This window comes from Hibiscus syriacus, unplaced genomic scaffold (assembly GCF_006381635.1).
Source record: "Hibiscus syriacus cultivar Baekdansim isolate YM2019G1 unplaced genomic scaffold, ASM638163v2 tig00111848_pilon, whole genome shotgun sequence".
Lineage (NCBI taxonomy): Eukaryota > Viridiplantae > Streptophyta > Magnoliopsida > Malvales > Malvaceae > Hibiscus > Hibiscus syriacus.
Window position 1 is genome coordinate 4455937 of NW_024063201.1, and position 13646 is coordinate 4469582.

Here is a 13646-nt window from a genome sequence, read left to right on the forward strand (position 1 = left end):
CGTGTCCGAATCGTAGACCAGTGATTAAGCAGAACTCCTTCCGCCCAAAAACAAGTATACGCCGGTGGAAAATGAAAACCATATCTCTTCCTCACCACGTTGTATACTGTCGGGTAGATCGCTAGTCATGGTCTGAAGCCACAAATGGGTCAAACTAGCATCTCCACCCGGATGCTGTACTCTCAGCCATGGCCCGAAGCAGGTTTCTTCAAACAATTTTCTTTGTGCAGGTGAAAGCTTCGAAGCAATTGTAGTGGCTAGGCTAACTTTATTCCTTAATGTCAATGAAGCCGAAAAAAATTTCTACAAAATAACAATAAACATACCAAGTTAGATATACCAAAAATTACACTGTCAAGATATACCAAAAACAAAACAATAAACATAAATAGTAGTTTATTCTTGAAACTAAAATTTGCAACACTGTTTTGTCTTTGGTTGAAATGAAAATCGCAACGAGATAATGAGAATCGCAACGCGGAAATGACTATCGCAACGAGAGAATCGCAACGCGAAATGAAAATCGCAACCGCGAAATAAAAATCGCAACGCGAAATGAAAATCGCAATGCGATTTTGGTTTCGCGTTGCGATTATCTCGTTGCGATTATCTCGTTGCGATAGTTATTTCCGCGTTGCGATTTTCATTCTCGAAACTATTCTTCTTCTGCATTACTTCAACCAAAAGACAAAGCAAAGACAAATACTAACTTCACATGCTAAATAGTTTAGCAGTATTGGCAGCAATCGAATGAATTTAATAAGAAATCTAAGTGAAATGGTTAATCTATTATTGAAATTACCAGTAAACTTATCATCAATCTCAATATAAAAAACCTAAAATAATGCAAAAATTTCAAAATAAAAATAAAAAAAAACTAACCCTCGGAGGTTGATTTTCCATTTCTGAATGATTGTGAGGGATTTTTGACTGTGAATGGTTGTGAGGGATTTCGTCGGCGATGGGGACGGAAATCTTCGGAGATGGGGACGGATTTCACCGTAGAGAGTGAGAGATGGAGAGGGACTGAGTTGTGTTTTTGGGTTTGAGGTTATGAGTTGCGATTACTGTGGACGGTTCAGTTTCCGAGTTATTAAGAAAAAATTCGTGTTTGGAATTTGAAAAAAAAATACGCGTTATTACGAATGGCGCTATGTAAATCGCGTTGCGAAAGTCAGAATCGCGTTGCGAAAGTCAGTATCTCGTTGCGATTTTGTATTATCGCATTGCGATAGTAAGTATCGCATTGCGATAGTAAGTATCGCATTGCGATTTTCCCAATTCGCGTTGCGATTTACTTATTCGCATTGCGAATTGGGAAAATCGCAACGACACTGTATACCATCGCAACGCGATTTCCAACTATCGCAACGCGATTTCCAACTATCGCAACGCGAAATGCAACGCGAATTTGCGATAATGGAGATCGCGTTGCGAATTAGCGATCGCATTGCGATTTTGTTGGTCATTTTGGTAAATCCGGAAAAAGTTGATTAAAATCGTATATTATATGAGATTTTTGGTCACTGAGATTATTTTCTCAAAAAGATATCAATTTAAATAATATATAATAATTAGTTTATGGATATTTATATCTATTTCTTGATTCCGTAGAAAGAGATGTTCATTAACAACATTGCTATTAATGCAAATCTATGTCTTAACATAAATAAAATAAAATCTGTCTCAAATGATTATCTATAATAGTTCAAGTTTATATTTTGAAAAAAAATGAAGTATTTAATTCAATAAAAAAGTAGAATTTAATGCTATTATATTTATTTATTATTGTGGTCGTATTAAACCACACAATAGCAATTACAAATTACACTTTCTAAAGAATCAAAAATAAGGCACAAAATAAAATATAAACCACTAAAATAATAAATGAATCCAAAAATCCCATTTTGTTTCTTTGGTCTGCTTTTTCCCCGAAGTGCCCCTCACAAGTTAGTGAAAGTTACCAATCTACCCTTTCCATTCGTTACATTGAACAGTAGGCCTAGTCTTCTCGTTCCCGGCATTCAACGGGCAAGGCGTCTGTACGGGCGGCACCATGCAATTATACTGTAGACACAGCGAACTGCTTACCGGAATATCAGCCGTCGGATTAATCTGGATCCCCGTCAAATAGTTATGCTGCAAATAAAGTATTTGTATGCTGCCGGATAATAACTGGTCCACAATGGTGGCCGGGACCTGACCGGTGAAACGGTTGTTATTCAGGTAAAGGTTCTGAACGGTCGAGAACATCGGCGATATCTGACCCGACAGCCTGTTGTGACTTAGATCAATGGTGGAGATTGTCACTTGATCAGCTGGTTGGACTGAACCGGAAAACAAGTTTCTTTGCAACTGGAGGTTCGTAATGGGAAATGTAAACAGCCGGCCGGGGATGGGACCGGTGAACTGGTTTAAACTTAAATCTAGGTAGCTTAACTGATCGAGCCGGGATAGGAGCTTGTCCACCGGTCCGGTCAGCTGGTTCCAGTAGAGGGAGAGGGACTGGAGCGAAGGAGGGAGGGAGTCGGGAGCGAGCGAGCCGGTGAGTGCGTTATGTTTGAGGTCCATCCGAGTTAAGACTTGGGAGAGAAATGGAGGGACCGAACCGGACAGGTGGTTATGACAGAGAATAACGTTGGTGAGCTCCGGCAAGGTTCCAATAGAGCGAGGGATTTCTCCAGTGAGCTGATTGTAGCTGAGATCAAGCGTTTTAAGACTTCTCAGTTGGCCAAGAGTCGCCGGAATATCCCCGGAGATGAAATTCCGGCTGATCTCTAAAAATCGAAGCTCCTTCAACTGCGAGATTGACTGCGGCAACGGTCCGTAGATCCGACCCGGAACAATAGATAACTCGGCGAGAGCTGATAGTTTCCCAATGGCAGCGTCTATTCTTCCTGTTAAACCCGGAGAACCAGCACGCGGGTCACCCAGATTAAGAGCTATTAATTTATCGGAATCGCAATAAACTCCGGCGAAATTACAAGGATCGGATGTAAAGTCCCACGAAGCAAAGAAATTAGAGCCGGGCAAATCACGTAGAGACTTCCTAATGAATTGTAAAGCCAAAAAATCAAGCGGGTCTAAAATTGCAACAGCCAAGAATTTACATTGAAACAGAGCAACCAGAAACAGAGCAACCATCTTCATTCTTCTTCCTTGTTCACCCATTGCTAAAAGCTCGAGTTTCCCAGTAAAGCAAAGAGACTGCTTATATAAGAACAAAAAGGGGATACTTTCGGGTTGGCGAAGGTGGGATTTTCGTGGGACACAAACCGTGAAAGCTTTTAATGGCGAAAAAAAAAGAAAACAAAGGTTTGGCTTGAAAAATAAGCAAAAGACCAGAAAGAAAGATGAAAGACTTGGTTTGGATTCTTGCTTCTGAATCCACTTTCTTTTATTGCTTGCTTCTCTGTTTTTCTCTTGTTGAAGATGGGGGGGGTTTACTTTTTCATGATTTCGGCTTCTAAGAGAAGATGCACAACATTCACGGCTTATTTCCTCCAACACTGATTAACGGAACTGGCAAGTTACGAATGGCGTGAGTATATCTATGTTTTATTAGTTTGCTATTGTTATTGTTTATTGGTTTTCTACTGTTCTGATTTTGTTTCCTTATTGTTGGTAGGTTCGATAATAAACGGTTGTCCGAGCCTACGTGGGATGTAAGAGCTAGGTTCGGGTGACATGTCAGCAGGTAAGAGAGACGGTGGTTCGAATCAGACATCATGTGACCATACCGGTGAACATTCCCAGCTAAGTTGGGAGGAAGAAGCAATTAAATACACCCACGGCCACGAGCCACGAGCCACGAAGCTGACTGGTTTAGAGGTCTCACATTAATATCGGTTAAGAATCAAAATAACAAATAAATAAAATTTTTGATATATAATATTAAATGAGATATTTTTCTTAAAATTATTGTAGTGTTCAAATTAATTATCTGAAAAACTATAAATAAAAAAACTGAAAATCCAGTCAAATAATTTAAATAAATTATATATATCAACAAACATCCTATTTGACGATTATAATCACAATCCATACTAACATAAAATTATATATAAAAGTGATGATTCATTCACGAATTAGTATCACTACAACTCAATTGCAACATATACTCAAATACCTATTAATTTTTATTCAAAGATTCAAAGTAAGACTAAATCAACATGATAACTAAATAAATATTTTCTTGATTTAAAGATTCAATGTCAAATTTAACATAAAAATATTCTACCAAATCAAACAAAAAATTATCTATTTTCATGTGAAAAATAAAAGACTAATTAAACACAAAAATAACATAACTCAAATTATTAAACTATAGGGAAACATAAAATATATAAAAACAATCATTAATCAAAATTAATGTGATCACTGACAATGTTTTTTTAGCTTTTTTATTAATTCAGTGTGTTTATCAGTGACAATATTATTTTAAAGACACTCTTAATCATTTGACAATAAACATTTAAAATAGTAATCATTTTATTAATTATTGAAGTAATTAAGTTCGTGTCTATCTCTTTTAACTTTTAAAATATGCTAGTATATATAATTGAAATCTCAATGATTTTGCTGTGGCCAAAATAGGAAACTTTGTTATCTCCCTCTATGATTTAATCTTTTCAATTTTACTTTTGGTTCATGTTCTTTTTTACATATGATGATATGAAAATGATAAAGAACTGGGGTTTGCTAGATTGAAACTATAGTTGATACATAAAATGAGGAGGGTTTAGGTTCATATGATTTCGATTTTTGGTAACTTTCAAGTTTAGCTCATTTTGATTTTTTCATTGTGGATTTTGACATTTTAGACCATGAATATTTAGTTTACTTATTTCGGTCATTTTGGGATTGAATAGTTTGAATCGATTTTTAGTTTAGGTAATTCAATTCAAATTAAATTAATTTAGATAATTATTCTTTTATCTTCAAATCAGATCAGGTCAAGTTTGAGTTCAAATTGTTCGAATTATAATTTACAGTAATAATTTTATCAACAATTTAAAAATAAATTCATTTGGGTTAATGTAGTCTCGAAACTGGACATTATACTATCCATGATTCACATAATATTATAAATGTTGCGCACTCGAAATAAGAATATGAAACTTTAATAACAATGATCTTTTTAAAAGACAGGTGAAAAAAATAGAGAAATAGACTATTGAAGTGTGTAAAAATGAGAAGTTAAAGCCTTTCTTTTATAGAAAATAATGAGGAATAATTTTATAAAGAGATTATTTCGTTGTCATAAAATTTCAAATGTTTATTCAAAAAATTAGGTAAATAAGTTGAGCTTTACCTCTCTAAAGGTTTTAAGTTCAAACCAAGGGAATGTACTAAACCCTTATGGGCTCATGTAAATCACATTATTTTAAGAAAATAGTTAAATTTAGTTTTACGTGTTAAGAAAAAAAGAAAAAATTGACATACCATTATTTTTAACAAAAGAAAATTAAAATTTTAAATCTTATTCTTAAAATTCTGAATCTACCATTTATTTAAACAATTATGTTTACGAGTACGTGTGCATTATTAATAATTATGAACAAATATATCTTGTAATGACGTTAAACTATTAAAAAAGGTGTAGTTTGTACCACGGTTAAAATGTGTGCTTGCATTAAAATGCTTGCCAGGAGTAGAACGTAAACAATGTCATAAGAAGCATTTAGTCCCTTAGCTGATGAAGGAAAATAAATGTGGTAAACTCAAATAATTAATGTGTGTAACGGTGACCAAAGAAGTAACAAGAAACCAAGCACTTAACTTCGTGAGATTTGCAGGCAATAATAATACTCAATAAACAGAAGCAAGCTAAAGCTTTAAACTCTCATACTACATACTGCTGCTGCAGGTAGAAACAATGAATGGGAAAATAAAACCAAACACAACCGTGGAGTTCCCCCACAGCATCAATTTTGGTCCAAGAGATAAGCTTTAATTATAAATGGGGAACGCACCAAACCCCAACAACCAAAAGTACTGCAACCATCATGACGTGCCGTTTCTCGGGGTTAGACCATCGTTGCAGGTGCATTTACCAGTCTTCCTTTTGCACGTTCACGTAACTCTCGCAACTGTCGTCTCTTTCATCCACCCACGTGTGCCCCTTTCCATCGCATCTGTATTACACTTATCCAAGCATTCACTTACTTGTCCAATATTTAGATGATTAGAATTAAAGTTTAGACAAAAGATATATTTAGATAATAAAACTAGACTTGTTTAGAGTATGGATTGAACTTAAACTCCGATAATTAAAATCCAAACTGATCCGATTCTTCAATTACAATTCTCACTTTTTTTCCCTCACTCTTTGCAATAACGGTTGTGTATCATTTCCTTTCTCATCTTTCACAAAACACCCCCTGCACCTTTTTGTTTTCATCGCTTGCTCGAATCAATTATTCAATATATGTGAAATCTGATAATTAAATAGCCTTTTATGACTAGTTTTTTTGTTGTTGGTTTTTTTTAATAACCACAATATATGATCTATTGATCGACAAATTCAGATCGAATACTACAGAAACAATGTCAATTCTTTCAACTTAGATTACTCTATTCACAAATGTTTAGATGACTTTACTTAAAAGATCTACTATCTCATCCTATTAGATCAATTTGTTGTTGTTATTTTATGATTTTGGGATTTTACATAAAAATATTAGGGTAGAGAATTTATTTGAATCTTTTTTTTTGCACTCATTTTTTGTTCACCTAATTATTCTTTTTACCTTCAAAATCATATCTAAATATTTGGTTCATTTAACGTTAAGTTTTGGAAATTTTTTTGAAAGTTTAAGTATTAAAATGAATCGAAATCGATAGTTTAAATACTAAACACATTAAGTTTTTAACAACATATACTAAAATGAAACAAAAATTAAATGTTAGGTATGATTGTGAAAAAATTAAAAAATTAAATACTAAAACGGGCCAAAATTAATAGTTTAGATACTAAACATATAATTTACCATTAAATATATAAACATTTCCTCGATCAAAGAAGGACAAGTGTTGTGCCTCCTTAGATCTCCTCAAGAACCCACATCTCTTACTATTTCTCCATTCGAAGTTTCATAAGGTTTCTGGAAATCCTTAAATTCTCCAGAACTGTGTATCTTTTAAACAACTACAACACCTCACCGATATGCTTATATAATTTGTTATCTACTATCTAACAATTAAATCTATTTAATCTGTCCACTTATAAATAATCATCCTCCATAGTTTTAACACCTTAGTATACAAGTCACCATGTTATGTCAGACTTTTCTCTCTAACGAGTTTTTTCTCTTTAACGACTGTTCATCATCGATTTTAATCTGTATGCTTTCTAATTTTCCCTCCACAGAATTACTGGTTGCAGCTCTTCGTTTAAACCAAAAAAAGTGAACCGTTAGAGGCTACAACAATCCAACTTTTCTCATCAAGAAGTTGAGAAACTTAAAATGACCAGGGAAAGAGCTACATAAATAGTGCAGGCAAGAACTATTGGTTATCTGTAACCAGGAATCAAATCCTTTTCAATAGCATGGTGTTCTTTGCGAATGTACTGAACTATTGGATATACTAAACACTAACACATCCTGCAATTGTTTCACCAGTTCATGGAACTTAAAGCCCCGATTTAAAGATCAATGTAACACTGAAATCCATGATAGTAAATAAATTTGTCTATAGAAGTGACATTCCACAGGTAGAATTATTCAAAATCAACAGGTTTTCTCACCTTCAAATCAGTAGAGAAGTTTGTAAGCTGCTTTTGGTATCCAGCTTTCTTCAACTGGAAATTCATCAATTTCAGTAAATCCAATTTATTGAAACTGCATTAATCACAGAGAAACTCTTCTTATTAACAAAGAAAGGACTATAAGTAACACAATGCAAACTAAACGCTTCTTATTTAGGTCTAAAAGATATATTTGAGTATGTTGGGTGGTTCCCAATCGTTGTGGCACCCAGAGATTATGGAAGACACGTGTAGGTTAAAACACCGACTGTTTTTTCAGAAGCTGAATAATATCCCACCTCAGGTGGGACAGAAAACGATAATCGGTATTTAAGTTAGAACCAGGAGCATATAGGGCACGACCTTGCTTGAACAGGATATGTTCTATAGTCTCGTACCTCTGTATCCTTCAGTTCTAAGGAGACAGGATTCCATGTCTGGTTGTTGAATTGCGACTGTGAGATCAGAACGTGATTACTGGTTTGATGACCCATTATTAGGATCACTTTAATCGCAGAGGATCGCTCCTAGCTTGCCTTGTCTTGCTGGGACGGTCTCGCAGTTGTCTGACAGACCTTTCCCATTTCTTTTTAAATTATTTCACTTGATTACATAGGCAAAGCTGATGGATTGGTGGCCATGGTCGAGTAGCATATAACAATTTTCTTCTCTAGCCCAAGGTAGTGAATGTCTAACAACATTAATTCCGTCTTGAATCACAAAATACGGATTTAAAATATTTTTTGAGATGAACACATATTTTTATATAATAAAATTTAACGGTGAGTATATATACAATAACAAAAAAATTTGATTTAAAAAAAATAAATTTTATAATATTTTAAAGTGAATACATGCCTATCTAATATTAATGAAGATTATCGACTGACAAGTCCCACTCACTAATCATCCTGACAAGCTGAAAGATACGCGTAGGATAAAATACTGACTGTTCTGTCAGTGCTATAGGCTCGTACCTCCATATCCTTAACTTCTAAGGAGACAGATTCCATGTCTGGTTGATGAGCATGAGCTCATTCTGTGTGATCAGAGCGTGATTTCTTGTCTGGTCGACCGCAGAGGATCGTTCCCAGCTAGACTTGTCTTGCTAGGATGGTCACGCAGTTGATGACGGTCTCCCTCGTTTTTTCCCCTTCTCTCAAATTATTGCAAGTTTGACGTCTAGCATGGTTAAAATACCCCGAATGGGTCTTGACCCCATCTTATACGGACAGTTGTAATTTCCAAAAAATTTGGCATCGATTTGGTATAAATTATTTTATGTTCAAGGCAGGATGGAACTCAATTTAAGATGAAAATCATCGATCTGACTTGATTCGATATAAATTATTAATTTAAGTATAAATTATTAATTTAACCTTTTATACATATATAATATTTAAAATTTTAGGAATTTATACTTTTTATAGTGTTAAATTATATTATATAATTATTAAAAATATAATAAATTATTAAAAATATAATAAATTATTATAAAATATATTATTTTAATAATTTTAAATATTAACATATTTGGATCGGGTTAAATCAGAGACAAATTAAATTAGAACGATTTATAATCATCGAAGTCTAACAAAATCGAATAAAATAATATATATTCAGATCGGACGGCTAAAAAACCGGCCTGTCCCACCCCACGCTACTTAGGTCTAAACCCAATATAGAAAATCTTACCAGGGCCAAGACTAGAATACTATTATTTTCTTTTCTTGTTTGCTAGTGGCTTTAAACAATGGAAAAACACAGCTCATTGCTCGAAACGGCATTAAAAATTGTTTGTAGTCAGACTTTCCCCATCATATTTTTATCATCTTAAAGGATCGTAGCTTTATCTTTGTGCATCCATGAACAAGAAGTTGGTCAATGAAAACAAATCCATGTTATGTGAAACGGATCAAATTGTCTTATTTTTTACGTCAGTTGTTATTTTAATGTTACTTGTGTCATCAGGCAATGATCTCGTCGATCTTAGACTTGAAGAAGGCTCTGTTTTGATCGATCTCAAAAGTCAACATTGCTAAAGAAACCACTAATTAATTATTACTCTTTTTGTGCTTGCTTCTTGGAACATGACCAATCTCAAATCAGATTCAGTTTTTTTGTTCTTTTTCGACACTTTGCTTCGAGCATTTTCTCTGTTTAATTTGCATCGATATCCAGTAAGTTAAATAGAGAAGGATACAATGAACATCAAAGAGGATGTTGAGAAATGTAGCAACAATGTGCATGAAGATGTAAGCATACCACTATTGCAAGAACAGAAGATTTTCTCCAATGAAACAAGCAAAAAATCTAGTCCATGGATGGTTTACCTCAGCACCGTTGTTGTGGTCTGTGGATCATTCGAGTTCGGATCCTGTGTAAGTCTCGATCACTACTCTCTCTACATCTGAGAATGAGCTTTTCTTGTAATGTTTACTTCCATGAGTTGAAATTAAATGTTGAAATCGTATTCAGGTAGGCTTTTCATCTCCTACTCAGGCTGCAATTACAAAAGATCTCTCTCTTACACTAGAAGAGGTGTATTTGAAACTATAATAACCTTTTCTTGCAGCTGAAGCTAGCAAATTAAATCTGATGCATTTGATCTTTCAATCTGCAGTATTCGGTGTTTGGTTCTATCCTTACTTCCGGTGCTATGATTGGTGCAATCATGAGCGGACAGATTTCTGATTTCATTGGTCGGAAAGGGGTAAGTTTTAATAAAAAAATTCCTTTGGTAAGATAATTATATGATGTAGCATTATGTTCGTTTCTAAATATATGCAGGCAATGAGAACAGCTACTGGCTTCTGTGTTGCAGGGTGGCTTGCTATTTACTTTGCTAAGGTTGTACTATTGATACTGCTTCACCTCTGAATTTATCATTGCTTAAGCTTGACCAGTTATGCAGAAATATATTGATACCCTTTTTCGATGTCTTTGATCAAAACGAAAAGGGGGCTTTGTCTTTGTACATTGGAAGATTGGCAACAGGCTATGGAATGGGGTTTTATCATATGTTGTGAGTTTCCAAATCTCTTCCAGAATTCCCTCCTGAAACCTTTTTATTGATGACCATGACGCCTTTCTTGACAAGGTACCGGTATATATAGCTGAAATCGCGCCAAAGAATCTTCGAGGAACACTAACAGCTGTCCACCAGGTAACATTATCTTAATATCAGCTTAACAGGCATCCATCGCTGAGTGTGTATAAATGCATAACAAAGATTAAAATCCAATGAAATATGCACAATGATTTGTCTCATTAATTCACATCTTCTTTCTACAGCTTATGATTTGCACTGGAGTGTCAGTCTCCTTCATAATAGGGACAGTTCTAGCTTGGAGGACATTAGCATTAGCTGGTAAATTTGATATGTCCATATATTCAAAGTAACAATGGTGAAAAACAACTCTTCGGAAAAACCGTGAATGTTTGTGTATGTGTGCGTGTTTGTAAAGCTACATGACACAAGCCGGACTCATAAGTAGTGCGATTGCAGGACTCATTCCTTGTGCAATTATGCTTGTTGGACTCCTTTTCATTCCAGAGTCTCCTAGATGGCTGGTGATATGGAATCCTATTTTTACATTGAAATTATAGTAACATGAAAAGGAACTGGTTGAAAATCTTGGATATAATGCAGGCAAAGATAGGACATGAAAAAGAATTCGAATCTGAGCTAAAAAATCTTCGTGTAAAGGATGCTGATATATCGAAGGAGGTAGCTGAGATTCAGGTTCTTAATCTGAACTCTTATCATCATTACCAACATTAACAAATGAGTTAATCTTAAAAACTTATTTTTCTTGCTTGACAGGACTACATAGAGACTCTTGAACGGATCCCGAAAGCCAAGATGCTTGATTTGTTCCAACGAAGGTACTTACGACCTGTCGTTGTAAGTACGATTGATCTTCTTCAAACATTAGCAATCACAAGTTTTCACTATAATATTCTAATTATTACGTCCTTAATTAATCTTTGATCAGATAGGAGTTGGTTTAATGGTCTTCCAACAATTTGGAGGAATCAATGGGATCTGCTTTTATGTCAGCAATATTTTCGAGTCTGCGGGTAATTGACCCTTTCGAGTTAGACCCTGATTGCATGTTGGCCTCAAATCTATTGGATCGTTAACGTTGTTGCCTTTGAACTTCATGTGTCTCAGGAGTCTCCTCCAGTACAGGGACAATAGTTTATGCTATTCTTCAGGTTTCATCTCCCCCGTTCCTAGACATCCATGTAAATGTTCCTGGAAAACAACTGATTAACACAATCATTTATGCAGCTTCCGATTACAGTCCTTTGCACATATGTGATTGATAAAGCAGGAAGAAAGCCTCTATTATTGGTAAACATTTAGAGCAATGAACAATCATCAAGTCCTTAAATTTCCTAGCCAAATCTTTTTCATCTAGAGTTTCTGTTTTCATTATAGGTTTCTTCAACAGGATTGGTCATTGCCTGTATACTATCTGGGATTTCATTCTATCTCAAGGACCATAATTTGGCACTAAATTCAGCTCCCATTCTTGCTTTAGCAGGCATATTGGTAAATCTCAAAAAAATTTAATGGAATCGTATAGATATCCATTCAATTTGTTCATTAGAAAAATGTGACACTAATCCTATTTGTGATCAGATATACATAAGTTCGTTTTCAGCTGGAATGGGTGCAGTTCCTTGGGTTATCATGTCTGAGGCACGTAGCTCCGACCTTACTTATTTCATTTTTCTTGAAGTATCGGAGTTCTATCGGTAATCCGACATTCATGTCCAACACATACCCGAACATGACTGTTGGAGTATGACCCGTATCTGATATTCGAACTCGAGTTTGGTTGCAGATATTCCCAATAAACATTAAAGGAGTAGCTGGAAGCCTAGCAACACTGGTGAACTGGTTTGGTGCATGGGCAGTTTCTTACTCCTTCAACTTCCTTATGCTGGAGCTCTTCTGGTAAAGAAAACAAAGCTTTCTTCTTTTGATCTTTAAGTTCCCCTTCAGTTAGGGAGTAATTGAGAACTTTATCATCTGCAATTTCATGGCTTGGACAGGTACCTTCATGCTTTATGCTGCAATATATGCGGTGGGTATATTGTTTGTGGTCAGAGTGGTTCCTGAAACAAAGGGAAAAACCCTGGAACAAATTCAAGCAGAAATCAATGCATAGAGAAAACGAAGCAGTTGATTCTTCAGTGGAGCACATAGCAAGAAAGAACATGTAAATATGTGATACCACAATTGCCATTTGGGATTACATGTAACCTGCTTTTGGTATCCAGCTTTCTTCAACTGGAAATTCATCCATTTGATTGAAACTGCATTAATCACAAAGAAACGATTCTTACTAACAAAGAAAGGACTATAAGTAACACAATGCAAACTTCAAGTAACGGGCATAAACCAGAAAAGAAGGAAATCATGTAGTTGGTTTCTTCATGTCTCCATGCACCAACACCAACATATCTGAAACAAATAACCAAAAGCAATCCTTCATGCCTAAGTTGATGGAACAGTGGCTGTCGTTGAGTAACATATAAGGTGTTCAATTGATAGACAACACGGTCCAATCACCTAACTATAATATAACAACACAGCGAATTGTCATCATTGACTGTCTTCCAATGAGTTGATTGAAGAATAATTTGCCCCAAATATACTATTTTGTTATTTTAATATAAACAATCATTTCTTTTATAAGTTAAATTGAAGGCTAAAATAATAGTACTATACACAACCCTTGTGGCAGCCAGATTATGGAAGACACGTGTACCCGTGTAGTTTATAACACCGACTGGTTTGTCAGAACCTGAACAATATCCCACATTAGGAAGGAAAGACAAAGCTAATCGGTATTTAAGTTGGATTCAGGAGGATACAGGG

The 13646-nt window shown here is 35.0% G+C and overlaps 1 protein-coding gene, 1 non-coding gene and 1 pseudogene across 2 annotated transcripts; 2 read left to right on the top strand and 1 right to left on the bottom strand.

The window, feature by feature from the left end:
• Window positions 1-1779: 1779 nt before the first annotated feature.
• Window positions 1780-3144, bottom strand: LOC120172353 (LRR receptor-like serine/threonine-protein kinase ER1). The gene has a single exon (XM_039179829.1). The coding sequence runs from the start codon at window positions 3142-3144 to the stop codon at window positions 1969-1971; it is 1176 nt and encodes a 391-aa protein (XP_039035760.1). The 3' UTR covers window positions 1780-1968.
• A 4964-nt stretch (window positions 3145-8108) lies between these two features.
• On the top strand, window positions 8109-8326 carry LOC120172382. The gene has a single exon (XR_005520963.1). It is a non-coding gene; the product is annotated as a small nucleolar RNA U3 (small nucleolar RNA).
• A 1529-nt stretch (window positions 8327-9855) lies between these two features.
• Window positions 9856-12955, top strand: LOC120172322 (annotated as a pseudogene).
• Window positions 12956-13646: the final 691 nt, after the last annotated feature.